At 47.8% G+C, this 15,682-nt stretch overlaps 1 protein-coding gene across 1 annotated transcript; it reads left to right on the top strand.

Moving 5' to 3' along the window:
* Positions 1-4,105: 4,105 nt before the first annotated feature.
* On the top strand, positions 4,106-13,814 carry SIAH2 (siah E3 ubiquitin protein ligase 2). The gene is made up of 2 exons (XM_018565885.1): positions 4,106-4,764; positions 12,772-13,814. Exons 1-2 carry the CDS (start codon positions 4,369-4,371, stop codon positions 13,327-13,329), a joined length of 954 nt encoding a protein of 317 aa, XP_018421387.1. The 5' UTR covers positions 4,106-4,368; the 3' UTR covers positions 13,330-13,814.
* Positions 13,815-15,682: the final 1,868 nt, after the last annotated feature.

Raw genomic sequence — 15,682 nt, 5'->3', positions numbered from 1 at the left:
CGAGCCGATCGCATATGCATCGGCTCGGCTGAGCCGTGCAGAAAGCTGAAGCTGGCCGAGCGGCCGGCCGACAGCCTGCTTCTGACAGCTGGGCGGAGCCAGCCGTGATCTTACGTCTGGCCCCGGCCACTTTCAGAGAGATCAGTGTCCCTGGTTGCTAACCAGGGACACTGATCTCTAAACAGCTAACTCTCCCCGGCCGCCAAGGACAGAAACAATGCCGTGTCTTTTTTTTTTTATTCTGACACGAGCGATGTCAGAATAGAAAAAAAAATGTCTCCCATTAAAAAGCATCGGGACATTACTATTGGCTATTTTAATTTGCAATAGCCAATAGTAAACTAGCATTGTACCCGCCCTCTGCTGCAGTTCCCCATCAGGTCCATCAGCAGAGGGCGAAGCCACGCGAAGCAAGCCGATGTACGGCGGATTTCAGCCGATGTACGGCTGAAATCAGCCGTACCAGCCTGAAGTGAATAGCCGAACAGTGTTCGGCTCACTTCACTTCTGATCGGTCATTCACTCGGCTGCCCTCGGCAGCATAGTGAATAGACCCCATAGTGAGAGATAATTCCACAAGCACAGGTACTCCTCCTGTCTCCAAGGGCCGCAGGCTAGGTAGAGCTATTAAATTCATTTCTCCAGGTTCAATCTGAGAGCGCTGTCCGTGCTAATTTTGTGTGCTTTTTGATCACTGAGTGTGTGTATCTTGCTCTTCTCTCTGACACGCTGTCACAGGAGGCTGGTCGAGCGGTGTAGGGAGGAAAGCCCAGCCTCCTGTAACAGCACTGTCTCCGCCCCCACACCGATCTGCCGGACTGTGATAGGCAGCAGAGCGGTCTGGGAGGAGACGCCGGCCGTTCACAGCGCTCTCCACCGCAGCGCTCAGCCGGCTGTCACTTTTTTCTTCTCCCCGCTGGAACACAGATCAGCGCCCAGCGGGGAGAAAAGAAACCAGGGATGCACCGATATGTTTCGGCGGCCGATATATCGGTGCATCACTAGTTTATAGCCTCTGTACAGCTAGGCCAGTGTGGAGGGAATTGCAATAGTGGAGATAAGCAATAACAAGGGAGTGAATTAGTAGCTTTGTAGTTTCATTGGTCAGTGACAGTGATTGCATGTGGGGCTGAAAGCTAAGGTCAGAGTCCAGGATTAGCCAGATATGTGGGGAGAGGATAGAAAAGACAGGGGACATGAGAGGGAGGAAATATGAACGTAGTTTTTGATGAGAGAAGGATCTCAAGCAGTTACATGGCAGCTGGTAATGTTTAAGCTTTCCCACTCCAATTGCCATGTTCAAGTGCAGGTTTCAATCTGTATTTTTACTTAAGGCAACTCAGATGGTCCTCCCTTTAGAGCCTTGGTCCTCAACTGGTGGGTCCTGACCCAAAAGTGAGTAGCGACCACGTGTTCATTGGTTTGCCGCGTGCCTTCCAGTTTTCTAGGTGAGAGGCTCCTCAGCCTCCCCCTAGTGCAGCACGCCAAGCAGCCATTCATATGCTGCTCGGCGCTGAGTGTCAGTTTAAGGTGGGGTGGGCTGGGGCTATGGTCACGAGGGAGCTCCATTCATACGTGCATTGCTTACAGCTGCCTCACGTGTCCTGTAGCGGTGCCTGGACTGACATCACATTCTGGCTCCCGGCATCTCTACAGGGCACGCAAGGGAGTTGTACCAGCAATGCACATATGGATGGAGCTCCGTCACACAGCAGCCCACACCGGGCCCCAGGCTGAGGATCCCCTCTAGTTCTCAAACGGTGGGGAGACTAGATGGATGGAGTGTGTATGTGTGTGTGAGAATGTCTGTGAGTGTGTGAGATTGTGTGTGGGCCCGTCCACACTAGTACAATGCTTTAATCGAACAGTCCTGTGCAAATAACGCACTGTACCATGCAACCGCACCTACTATGGTGTGGGAGGTGCTTTGCGTTGTCATTCATTTGAATGGCACCCTAAACGCACCTCCCTCCCACAGTTCGTATGCCTGCACCGGAACGCGTGGTACCGCAATGCCGTGCGTTCCGTTACATTGCGACTTGGGTCGCAAATTACTGACCAAGGACAAATGTGGCTCCTGAGGTTACACAGGTTGAGAACCACTGGTTTAGGCCCCATTCACACATAGCGATATATCGCGCATTTTTGCCGCGCGATATTGCGAGAAGTCGCCGGCCAATAATATTCAACGGAGCTGTTTTAGCTACGTGTCGCGGTCGCTTCTACAGGACCCTTTTTTCGGCGGATTTTGCTTTTTGTCCTGAGCCTCCAACAGCTCCACTGCCCTCAGTAATGATATCAATGATGTGTTACAGTGACTGGGTATAGACATAATCATTGATAACAATGCTGCCCCATGCAGGCCCACTTCCCAGACTGGTGCACATTGCCAACAACGTGTCTGATCCTTCCCCAAGCCAGCTCCTGCTGCCTGATATGGGAGAACAAGTGTCTGTAGGAATTTGTCAATAATGACAGGGTTATTCATTAAAGGGTGAAGAGTTTGGAGAAGGCAGGAGAAGTGAGCAATCTAGAACAGGGGTAGCCAAACTCCGGCCCTCTGGCTGTGGTGGAACTACAAATCCCATAATGCATCTCTCTCTGGGAGTCATGTCTGTGGATATGAGAATCTTGCAATGCCTCATGGGATTTGTAGTTCCACCACAGCTGGAGGGTCGGAGTTTGGCTACCCCTGATCTAGGACAACAGAACTGGAAAGTGAGCTGAATTGGAGAATGTTTCCAGTCCAGCTATGTTGTCCTACATTGTTCACTTCTCCAAACTCCTCACCCTTCCGTGAACAGCCCTGTTAGTACCTTTTTGTTCAACATATTGCAAAGTCATAATCATTAAAGAACTCCAGGCGTATTAAACATTAACCTTTGCAGTTAGGCTACCTATGCACTGCAAGTACTTGTTTTGGTCTAGGGTTCAAAATAAAAAAGATACACTCACCCAATCCTCAGTCCCGCGATGATGACCACTCACCTCTCCGCCCCTCTGTTCTGGCTGTGGAATGTCCCTTGTCATCCTCACGTCCAAAAGCAAGTGAATGAACATGATGACATCACGGGTGCTTAGACCGCCAGGGCCCAGGGGAGAAGAGGCAGTGGGGACCAGTCTAGCAAACAGGTAGGAAAGAGGATCAGGTAAGTCTATATTTGTTTTATTTTAGACCCTAGACCAAAACGAGGTAGTGACTGGTATCGGTGAGTACCGAAAGATAGATATCCATACCGAAAAACCAGTGTCGGTGCATCCCTACAAATGAATAAACTTCTGGGTGCGGAGATCAGGGTGTTACTTTTACAGTGTATGGAGCTCTGCCCCCATTTCATACTGCATGCGTCCATGTGAATGAGCCCCCCAGAACAACGCATCACTTTTCTCACTTCCTGATTTGCAGACTTGTTCCAGGTCTTTGTGTCTCTCTTGATGAAGATGTTCACTCACTTCCTGTGCCAGAGACCACACAGGAAATGAGGAGAAATGTGTTTCACATTTCCCTACACCACGGTTAGGCAACCTCAGCTCTCCATAAGATCTTGCAACACTGCCAGCCACAGACATGACTTCCAGAGGCATGATGGGATTTGTAGTTTCACCACAGCTGGAGGGCCAAGGTTGCCTACACAACCTTAAACTAAAAGCTTTCACTGTAGTTGCACACTGAGCAATAGCCCAGATAAAGCCAGTATGATTCTGGTCACTTCTCACAGTCACAGTGAAGACACTTTGTAGTCTGTTCCTCACTTATATGAACATGGAAGACGTCACCAGCAGCACCTCTACCTGAGCTCGGTAACGATCACACTGCACCGGGTCCGGGTTATATATAGATGATGCCCTATTCTAAACATTTGTCGGTGACATGTCCGGCTCGCTCTTCTGTTCTAGCATCTGCCATTCAAAAGCTGTAGCGATCACATGACATGACACAGCCACGCTCCCGCTATCAATGCACTTATTTCAACGCCTGTCATTCAGACCCTAGCACAATCTCTAAAGGTCACATGACATGAAACAGCTACGTCCCCTCTTATCGCGGCTCTTCTCTCGGCACCTGACACTAGCACAGCTCTAGCGGTCACATGACACGGCGCTAGCACGCCCACCCCTGACCCTATCAGCTTCACACATGGCGGGTGTGACGTCAGAGCAGATGACGTGTGACAATGTTCCAGAAGGTAGGCTGAGCTAATGTCCGTCTGTGGCGCTGACAGCGCTGCTGGGGGGGCGGGGTCGTAGCTTGTTCCGGGGATCCGCCGTACGCTGTAAGCTGTGTGTCCTTCCTCCGTCCCCCCCTCCTCTACTGGCTGGAAGTTTCCTGATCACCCCCCCGGACTTCCATGGTTCTCTCCGGCCGCGATGAGCCGCCCGTCCTCCGCTGGACCGTGTGCTAACAAACCGTGCGGTAAACAGAAGCCTCCGCCGCCTCCTCCACCGCACACCCCGTCCCCTGCGGTCCCCAGCACGACCCCCGCCGCCTCCAGCCCCGCCGCGCCCCCTCCATCGGCTGCGGCGGCGGCGATCTCCGGGCCGGTGTCCCTGCAGCAGCACAACGAGCTGACGTCTCTGTTCGAGTGTCCCGTGTGCTTCGACTATGTGCTGCCCCCCATCCTGCAGTGCCAGGCCGGGCACCTGGTGTGCAACCAATGTCGCCAGAAGCTGAGCTGCTGCCCGTCGTGCAGGGCATCCCTCACCCCCAGCATCCGGAACCTGGCCATGGAGAAGGTGGCCTCGGCTGTCCTCTTCCCGTGTAAGGTGAGTGCCTGCACCGTGGCCTGCTGATTACAGCCCAGCAGCTGAGACCCCACATTGCTCTGCCCCTGGCACACTCCACACCTGTCTGGTATAGAATAGGGAAACATCAAAACCCCTGTCAGCGTTTACTTCTATCTGGGGCTCCACCACAGTGACTTCCCCTCACTTCCTGTTCTGGTGACAACGTTTTCCTGGACTGGAATTGAGGGAAAATCTGCAACAGATAAACCAACAGCAAGGGGTTCTATCACACCCCTACTTAAAGCAGGACTCCAGCCAAAAATAGCATATGAAAGAACAACAAGACCAGCTGGTGCTACAAAATTCACCTTCAATGCAGAGATTTCCCCCACAGTACAGTCGTCTAATGACCAGGATCATTCATCCCACTTCCTCTGAGCCCAGGTCATCCTGGACCTGCCCCCAGCCTGTGACTGGACAGTGAAAGGAGAAGCAGCACTGTGATTAGCTCAGCTCTCGCTGATTGGCCCCTTCTGCTGCTTTTTCCTCTGGCACTCCAGCCCTGCTGTACAGTGACTGCATGAGGCTGAGATCAGATTCGGGTACTTCTATATACATATTCATGGTTACAGAGTTGCATTAGGCTGTCATGGGCAGAGCCCTCCTTACCGCCTTGTCTTCATTTGTATTGGAAGTGTAATGTCCTGTATAACGACAATTAGTGTTTTGTAGCTGCCTAGAGTTCATAGAAATAGGCATTGTTATTTCTGTTGGAGCGTTTCCCCTCACTTCCTGTTTGGTAAAACATCCCCAGAACAGGAAGTGAGGGGAAAACCTTGGACTGCAGTAAAACTTTGTAGGGGTTCTAATCCTTACCCCGCTGCATCCAAACCTAGAAAAATAATGAGGGGAATTTATCAAAACTGGAGCAGACATAATCTGGAGCAGTTGCCTGTAGTAACCAATCAGCTTCTCTCTTTCATTTTCAAAGCTTAGCTGAATAAACTGAAGAGAGAATCTGATTGGTTGTCCTGAGCAGCTGCTCCAGTTTTGGTCTTGTCTGTACATGGTGGTGTGCACATTGTGACGGTGTTCTGATGACCATATGCGTGAGGGCTTTGTAGAGACGGACCATGTGTTCTCATCGTTTTCCTCTCATTCATTCACAAGTGGTATTAGAATGACTCATGAACATTCCCACCTCCCTCTCCTCCAGGCCATTCATGAACAGAGCCTGGACTGTGTGTTCTGTGATTGGTCAGGAGGAGAGGGGGGTGGAGATATGTTAGCTAGGGCTGCAACAACTATTCTCATGAGCAATGGGGAGAGAATTTTTAATTCAACCAATCGCTTTATTTGAAAAAAATTATCGGGCAACTAATCGATTATAAAAATAATTGTTAGCTGCAGCCCTATTAGTAGCACTGGGGTCTATGAGAGCTGCCACAGTGGCTAGGAAGTACAGCGGGAGTTGGGTTAACTCCGCCAAATAAATGATTTTCAGGACAGCCAGGAAGGAGAAGGTTTGAATATCTGTGAAGGTTATGCTGCCCGGAGTTGGGCTTTAAACAGCCATATAACAAATGCTTAGCGCCATGTGTGACATCGGTCCTCGCTCTGGTTATCCAGCAGTGAGCATTGGAGTGATATTACCAGTGATACCATCCAATTCATAGCATCACTCACCCACCATCATGCAATCTACTTCCTGCTATTGCAAGGCCACACTGAAAACTGGTTGATCACCCTTCCTCTGTGTCCTGATGCGGTCAGATATAGATAACAGGAGGGGGGCTGAGCGCTACCATGATTTGCTCGGTGTCCCTGGTAAATAGCTGGTAGCTTCCAGTGCTGGTTGTCAGACATGCAGAAGTCAGACATGGGGCTATTCATTTATCAGGGTACATGTGTTATGTCTGTTTATTTTTCACCAAAAAATTCTAGGGTGAACCTCTGCTTTAGTCTATATGTGCCTGTTCTAGAACAGCAAGGTTGGGGATATTACAAATTGTGCTGAAGAACTGCTTTAGAGGCCAAAGAGTGCAGAAAGTAGGACGAGGAGTACAGAGGGTACAATGGTGGGGGGGGTTGTGCAGGAGAGGAGAGCAGGGAGTATAGTGGGGAGGGGTTTGGGGAGTATGCACAGGAAAAGAGTGAAGAGGGTGTGACAGTGGGCAGTATGTTCAGGAGTGGGATGCAGAAGACGTGCAGAGGGTATGACAGTGGGCAGTATGTTCAGGAGAGGGATGCAGAAGACGTGCAGAGGGTATGACAGTGGGCAGTATGTTCAGGAGAGGGATGCAGAAGACGTGCAGAGGGTATGACAGTGGGCAGTATGTTCAGGAGAGGGATGCAGAAGACGTGCAGAGGGTATGACAGTGGGCAGTATGTTCAGGAGAGGGATGCAGAAGACGTGCAGAGGGTATGACAGTGGGCAGTATGTTCAGGAGAGGGATGCAGAAGACGTGCAGAGGGTATGACAGTGGGCAGTATGTTCAGGAGAGGGATGCAGAAGACGTGCAGAGGGTATGACAGTGGGCAGTATGTTCAGGAGAGGGATGCAGAAGACGTGCAGAGGGTATGACAGTGGGCAGTATGTTCAGGAGAGGGATGCAGAAGACGTGCAGAGGGTATGACAGTGGGCAGTATGTTCAGGAGAGGGATGCAGAAGACGTGCAGAGGGTATGACAGTGGGCAGTATGTTCAGGAGAGGGATGCAGAAGACGTGCAGAGGGTATGACAGTGGGCAGTATGTTCAGGAGAGGGATGCAGAAGACGTGCAGAGGGTATGACAGTGGGCAGTATGTTCAGGAGAGGGATGCAGAAGACGTGCAGAGGGTATGACAGTGGGCAGTATGTTCAGGAGAGGGATGCAGAAGACGTGCAGAGGGTATGACAGTGGGCAGTATGTTCAGGAGAGGGATGCAGAAGACGTGCAGAGGGTATGACAGTGGGCAGTATGTTCAGGAGAGGGATGCAGAAGACGTGCAGAGGGTATGACAGTGGGCAGTATGTTCAGGAGAGGGATGCAGAAGACGTGCAGAGGGTATGACAGTGGGCAGTATGTTCAGGAGAGGGATGCAGAAGACGTGCAGAGGGTATGACAGTGGGCAGTATGTTCAGGAGAGGGATGCAGAAGACGTGCAGAGGGTATGACAGTGGGCAGTATGTTCAGGAGAGGGATGCAGAAGACGTGCAGAGGGTATGACAGTGGGCAGTATGTTCAGGAGAGGGATGCAGAAGACGTGCAGAGGGTATGACAGTGGGCAGTATGTTCAGGAGAGGGATGCAGAAGACGTGCAGAGGGTATGACAGTGGGCAGTATGTTCAGGAGAGGGATGCAGAAGACGTGCAGAGGGTATGACAGTGGGCAGTATGTTCAGGAGAGGGATGCAGAAGACGTGCAGAGGGTATGACAGTGGGCAGTATGTTCAGGAGAGGGATGCAGAAGACGTGCAGAGGGTATGACAGTGGGCAGTATGTTCAGGAGCGGGATGCAGAAGACATGCAGAGGGTATGACAGTGGGCAGTATGTTCAGGAGAAGGATGCAGAGGGTATGACAGTGGGCAGTATGTTCAGGAGCGGGATGCAGAGGGTATGACAGTGGGCAGTATGTTCAGGAGAGGTTGTACGTTCAGTAGGTGTACGTTGTACTACTGGAGGAAGTTCTGGTCCTCATGGGAATGTATCTTGTAGACCAGAATGTTGGTGTCAGAGGGTATGACAGTGGGCAGTATGTTCAGGAGCGGGATGCAGAGGGTATGACAGTGGGCAGTATGTTCAGGAGCGGGATGCAGAGGGTATGACAGTGGGCAGTATGTTCAGGAGAGGTTGTACGTTCAGTAGGTGTACGTTGTACTACTGGAGGAAGTTCTGGTCCTCATGGGAATGTATCTTGTAGACCAGAATGTTGGTGTTTACAGAAACCCTGTTAAAGGTTTTGTAGTGGTGTTTGTACCGAGAAGACACTGCAAGTCACCACTGAAAACTTGTAACGGTATTGCTCTAAATAGCCAAATTCTGTCTGTTTCTAAACATGTTGTGGTTGCTGCATGGTCCTACGTAATGATATACCCTTCCCATTCCAGTTAGGGCTGGTTCAGACTGATGAGGTGCATTACTGTGGGCATGTAAAAGTAGAACTACGGCCTCCCAAAAAAAAGAAAGATGTGCTGCAAATCTTTAGTGTAAGTGTATCATTTTTCATTACTCCCCCTGCAAAGTCCTACAAATGCATTTTGATCCTGCTAGTGAAGTCCACCTAATGCAGCTTCCTGTGATGGGGGACAACGCTGCTGCACTGCTCCTGAATTCAAAGCAGCATTGTCCCTCATGTAGGCTGTTCCTGCTGGCACTACAGTGGGATGAGATTTCACAGGAGGTGCAGCTATTAGTATTGTCACTTCTGATTCTCGAGCCTGTAGCTTGTCAATCAACAGCTGGCCACATCTAGTCCTGCAGACTGTGATGCTGAAACTCTCCCACTTTGAGCTGCAGTGTCTGGGAGGGGGGAGTTGTTTCACATTTGTGCATTGTGGTGTGCTGGAATGCCATTCAGAAAGAATGACACCACACTTGTGCTAACTTATGATTTGCCCGAATTCTCTTGTTTGTATATTGGAAGACATTAATATTTGTATTGTTCACCCTCAGTGGGGCTACCCCTGCACTGCAAGTCTTGTCTTGTCATTTGTCTAGGCTGATAAATATAAAAAGTTATACTCTCCTAATCCGTGGGGGTGGCTTTCTCCTAGACCAGCGCTTCCATCCTGTCTCCTTCTGCCCTGTAGTGATGGTATGTCCCTCTGCGTCCAATACACAGTGTATTAGACGTGATGATGGCTCACTGGACTTTACACAGCTACAGCAGAGGGGGAGAGAGGTGGAAGAGACCAGTCTAATAGCGAGTCATATCCATGGATTGGGTGAGTAGTTCTTATTTTTGAATGGAGACAAAAACGAGCAGTACAGGGTAGCCCCACGACATTAGGACATGCCACCCCGCCCCCCCCCCGGCCCGTCTGACCCCTCCTTTAGGGCTTGCTCATGCCATCTCCAGACCAGTTCTGGAAATGTCGGTATGTGCATTTGTAATGTGTTTTTTATGTGTTCCATTGTGTTTTTGGTCTACGTTGAAATCCTAGTGCGTTCCAGTGAGTTTGGGTGTGCTTGCATGCGTTTACATGCATTTTAGCGCATTCCAGACCAGAAAAAAAAGTGCATGTAGTACTTTTTTTTAACCATGTGAGTCATCACATCCTATACATGAGGACGCTGAGCGACATTCCACCACTGAAGCCGAGGGGAAGCAAAGCTAAAGGGACCTGTCTAGGAGCCAGCTAGGATCATGATTCAGGTGAGTTGATCTCTGTTATTTTAGCTCCCTAGGCAAAACGAGCATTTAACCCTTGCAATGCAGGGGTAGCCCCACTGCAAGGATTAAGATTTTTTTGTTTATTAAATCTTTATTCAATTTTTGACAACAAATTTTACAACCATTTCATACAAAGTTAACATTTCTCCATTCATCCCATACCGCCCCAACCCATCCTATCCCCCCTCCATTCCTCCCCTTTCCCCAATATAGATCTCTTCGGCCACTCTAAGGACAAGGCGCGGGACAGTGTTCTAGTGATCTGACCCCCCACCCCCCCTGCAAGGATTAAGATTTTATTCGCCCAGAGTTCTGCTTTAAATAAAGCTGTTCTAGTACTATCCTGTAGTCTGTTTCTAGAGCTAGAAGAACCCTGTGCATTCCCTCGCTGCAGCAGTGAGTTGCTGGGTACCAGCTGTGAGTGGTTGGAAATGGAAGGTTTTCCAGCAGCTGATGTCACCCTGAGAAGCTGGACACACCTAGCATTGATGTGTGTGCTGGGTGCAGAGTCAATGTGAAACCTGTGGTTGTACTCTGACACTCGGAGGAGGGAGGAATCAAAGCTGTGACCAACAAGCTATTGGTATGCAACCCTATGATTAGAAGTGACTTTCCATGAAGTCACCAGCTTCTCTGTCTCCTAAAGATCTTTCTGCAACCCTCTGCTTCTGTAACACAGGCCAGCGAGCTTCCTGTAATAATGAATCTGGTATCAGGCATAGATGACATTGCACCCAACATCGCTCCCTTTGCACGATATTCTAATTATTCGAGTTTCACCTGTAAATGGTATTAGTAGAAATACCTCAGCATTTCTGGTGGTTTGGGGCTATCGGCACAGTTCAATTCATGTTGTTGCAGTAGCCTGTCATTACTTATGTTGGGTATGAGCATGCATACAGTAGCTGAAATTGGGAGCATAAAAATAGTGTTGAGTGACCATAGATTTCCATAATCCGGAAACCTTTTCTCTGTGGGATAGGTGGAAGGTGTGGATGCGTCTGGGAGCTATGTATATTTTCACAGATGGGCCATCAACATCAGCACAGTATCTAATTCTTCAGTGTCCGTCCGGGGAAATCATCTCCCATTCCATTTCCAGTAAATCCCTGTACTCAGTAAAAAGGTATTTTGAGAATGTAGGGCATTTTATGATCAAGCAGATTACCTTACTGTACAGAGCTCTGCACAATTGCATCCTTTGTGTGTGAGCCTTCTGCTTTCCCAGGCATGTTTCACTAGGGAATGGAGTGAGATAGATTAGGCCTAGTACATGTATGGCCAGTGATGGAAAAGGGCAAAGGCAGACAGATTCTTATAAACATTCATATTCAATGCAATGATGGCTGAAGACATAGGTACCGATATTTTCAGAGGTGGCCAATGAATGTTAATCTGTTCCGTAGAGGAGAGGAAAAGCCAAGGGGATGCTCACTGCAACAATTCAAATGTTTTTAGTTTATAACCAGTTTTCCTAAGCTGGATGCTACCTTAGCTGTCATGCATTCATAGTTTTTAGTTCAGAGAGCAGTACATTACCTTAAACCCCCCCCCCACATTGATAGACGGGGCCATCCCTATAATGAGGTAGTTGCCTCAGATGGCATCTCATTGGGTCACAGGGGGCCATAGTGTGATGAGAGCTCTTAGATACTTTGGCTGGCGTCCTGCCCAGCTCCTGTCAAACAGTGATGTTGGTGAGCTTGGTGGTATGTCGTGCACCCCGGAACGTCCACTATGAGCCACCGCACCCCAATCTGAGGACTGGTCAGCTGCAATAATAGGACGTTTTTGTTTTGGGTTTAGATACGCTTAAATCGTTATTTGAACAAGTGCCTTTCCTGTATCGGGATCCTCTGCTCTGTAAGATCCAAGCATTCGCATCTTTTGCTTTGATAACTGGAATCTGGTTCCTCGGAGCCCCACTTACCACATGTTTCCTATGCTCTAATTGTATGTAAATGAAAACAACATTTTTGTCTCTTGGTGCTAATGGTTGCCATCAAAAAATCCTCCCACTGCTTGAGTTCTTCACACAATCTTGGGGGGCTGCTCATCCAAAGGCTGTGGGGTTCCCATCATGTGCATAGAAAAACAGAGCGCCACCTCCATGTGTAAAATCTTTTATTAAAGTGGATAAAAGGGGTATATGTTCTCACAAACTTAACGTTACTTCTCGCTTGTCAAAAGCCACAGTGTCGGTTACAAAGTAATAATCCACCCCGAACTCCGTAATACAGCTAACTCCAGTCACATCAATGTCCACCGGCTGCAGTAAGCTAGGTTTACGCGTTTCAGGGGCATGCCTTTGGGGGTCCTGAGGATGGGGGCATGCCCCTGAAATGCGTAAACCTAGCTTAATGCAAAGGATTATTCCTTTGTAACCGGCACTGTAGCTTTTGACAAGCGTGATGCAACTTTAGGTTTGTGAGAACATATATCCTTTTTTATCCACTTTAATAAAAGATTTTACACATGGAGGTGGCGCTCTGTTTTTCTATTTTCTATGTATGTAAATGAAGTTGAGCCTCATAATGGGTTCCGATCCCTATTCACCAATGATAGGTTTACTTTAATTGAATCAATTTATCTGCTTTGTATATTTTTATATCATTGTTGTATATTTTATAACCAAAATATTCATACACTTCATGTTTTCTCCTTCCTCCAGTATGCTTCTACTGGGTGCTCTTTGTCTCTCCATCATACTGAAAAGCCTGAACATGAGGACATCTGTGAATATCGCCCCTACTCCTGTCCCTGTCCTGGAGCGTCCTGCAAATGGCAGGGTTCATTGGAAGCAGTTATGCCCCACCTGACACATGCCCACAAAAGCATCACTACCCTCCAGGGTGAAGACATAGTCTTCCTTGCAACAGACATCAATTTGCCGGGGGCCGTGGACTGGGTGATGATGCAGTTCTGCTTCAGCCACCACTTCATGTTAGTGCTGGAGAAACAAGAGAAATACGAGGGCCACCAACAGTTCTTTGCCATCGTCCTCTTAATAGGCACACGAAAACAAGCAGAAAACTTTGCCTACAGACTGGAACTCAACGGAAACCGAAGGCGTTTGACTTGGGAAGCCACACCTCGGTCCATTCACGACGGGGTGGCAGCAGCCATCATGAACAGCGACTGCTTGGTTTTCGACACTGCAATTGCACACCTGTTTGCTGACAATGGGAATTTGGGCATCAATGTCACCATTTCGACTTGTTGTCCGTGATCCTCAACGTCCTTTTTGTGGAGAAAACGTATTTAAGTGGCCACGTCAGTGCTGTCTGCATTTTATTTTTATTACAGCTGACTTTTTCGACGAGCATCTTACAGAAGCGTTGCCAACATTTTGTAGAGACTTTTTGTAGTTGTAAATAATCAGGCTGTGAATTGTTTACCTGAAGAACGTAATAAGAAATATCTTCTACTTTAAATTATTTTCAGAAAAAAAAGATGGATGTACTCTTTGATTGTCACATACCAGATGACTCTATTGTAAAACTTACGGTACAGCAGGTGAAAGTGTAGCATTGTTGTATTATGCAGATCTGTACAAGGTAGGACATTTCTGGAGGTGCGTGCAGAAGCTGGATCACAGCAGGATATTCCGGGTTCTAGTTTTGCGTACAATGTATTGGCGAAGCTTATATCTGAATGTGCATTTATTCTTATTTAAAGGTTAGTTTGTTTCCCTTTACCTGGGATTTTGTGTGACACTGGAGGAAAGGAAATAGTTTGGAACCAATCAAATGCATATTCCTGATATTTAAAAAACACACATACACAGTTGGGTTCTGGCCAACACCTCTACTTTTTCTTTTCCGCCAGTTCACATTAAAGCTGAACTCCAGGCAAATGGTTAAGTACACAATTGATATTCATATAACTGTTTTAACTGCCAAAGGATTTTGAGGTCTGTGCAGCCACTTTTGTGATTCCGGTACCCCGCCAGACAGCACAGCCTAGTCTGCAACCTTCACTGCAGCACAGTTTGGTCAAGATCACTCCCAGTTTGCTGACTGGGCAATGAAGCAGTAGCAGCACACTGTTAAGTCATCACTCTGTCTCCTCCTGTCAGTGTGTTCACTGTTGACACACAAGCGGACAGCAGAGCGTTATTGGTTTCTAGTGCTTGGCCATCTCTCACCCAGTCTGAGTTAATTACAGGAGGAGGATATCGCTGCTTTATCAAGGTCAGGTTCTTTTTTTCGAGTTGCATTCAAAATATTTTTAGCAATGTATCAATGAATACATGACTGCATTAATTGGTGTTTTCTTTATATGTGCCTGGAGTTCAGCTCACATGAAGCCTGTTGCGTCTTCCTCCTGTCTCCCAATGGTGAGTATGCAGAGAGCATCTTTTCACCTCCCTCCTTGGGATAACACTGACTAGCTTCCAGACTTGTATGGAAAGAGGCAGTACACAGCTCCAAAGTTTGACAGCGTTGTCTCAGTATGTCATCCAAATATGTGCAGGCAAGTGTTTTCTTGTGTGTCTTCTGTTCCGTTTTTCTTTCAGAGATGGATGCTTGCATAGAGAGGTCTTTGATTTCTATGCTGTATGCACTCAGCTAGTCAAAACCTGAGCCAGCCGCAGGGACAGAGTCATATAGCACCGGCCTTACAGGCAAGACAGATGATCTCTGTGGAAGACCCTAGGGAGCTTTGTCTAATCAAACACATTTTTGATTGGCAAATATGTGCTTGTGAGAAGAAAATTTTCAAATGTTCCTGTAAGAGCAAAGCATCGAAGCCTGAATATTTGTAAATGCCCTCCTGTGTTCTCTGGTTCAAAACAAATGCACTGCAGCTAGAATGCCCATTTCTCCAGACACCTCATTGCCTTTAACATGGCTCTTTATTAGATGCCACCTTCCTAAACCATGTTGTTTTCTTTGATTTATTTCAGAGAAATAATGAAATTACGAAAAGAAATGATCTTGAGTTTTGTTAATGATCCACTTTAGTGGAAAAAGCTTTTTGTTTTTGTTACCAACACATTTTAGTCCACCAGTCCCTTTCCATGGTAAACCTGACCTTGTTAGCTGCTATGGAGGTTTTCGTACCTTCTTGGTAGGTCAGAAAAGCACGCAACAGGACTAATTCACTAAAGCACAGCAAATATGACCTTTCTAGTAAAGGCTGAAACATACTTTGCACTGTGGTGCATTAACATAACACACAGGAACAGTGACGGCAAATATGACCTTTCTACTAGAGGTTGAGACATACTTTGCACTGCGGTGCATTAACACAATACAGAAGCAGAGAAGTGTGACTGGTTCCCTATGTTGGCCCAAAAGTAGTTTTGCTCCTTTAAAATGTGAATACCTTTATGAGGTTCTATTGATTGGCTATTGAGAACAGAAAATTTAGCTATTCCACGTAGGGTCGGAATACAGATTTGAGTTTAAAACAATTGTAAACCAAGTTATAGACCACTTACCCTACAAGCCTGTGCTCCATGCCAGCTTGCCTGCACTAAACTACATATGTAATAAAGCGACAAACAATTTAGGATTTTCACAATACTAAGCCTGGGTTCACACCTAGGCGTATTGCAAAAGCGCGTCTGTCGCGCG

The sequence above is a fragment of the Nanorana parkeri genome, unplaced genomic scaffold (genome assembly GCF_000935625.1).
Source record: "Nanorana parkeri isolate BGI_ZX_2015 unplaced genomic scaffold, ASM93562v1 scaffold898, whole genome shotgun sequence".
Lineage (NCBI taxonomy): Eukaryota > Metazoa > Chordata > Amphibia > Anura > Dicroglossidae > Nanorana > Nanorana parkeri.
This window is presented reverse-complemented; position numbering and strand designations above follow the sequence as displayed.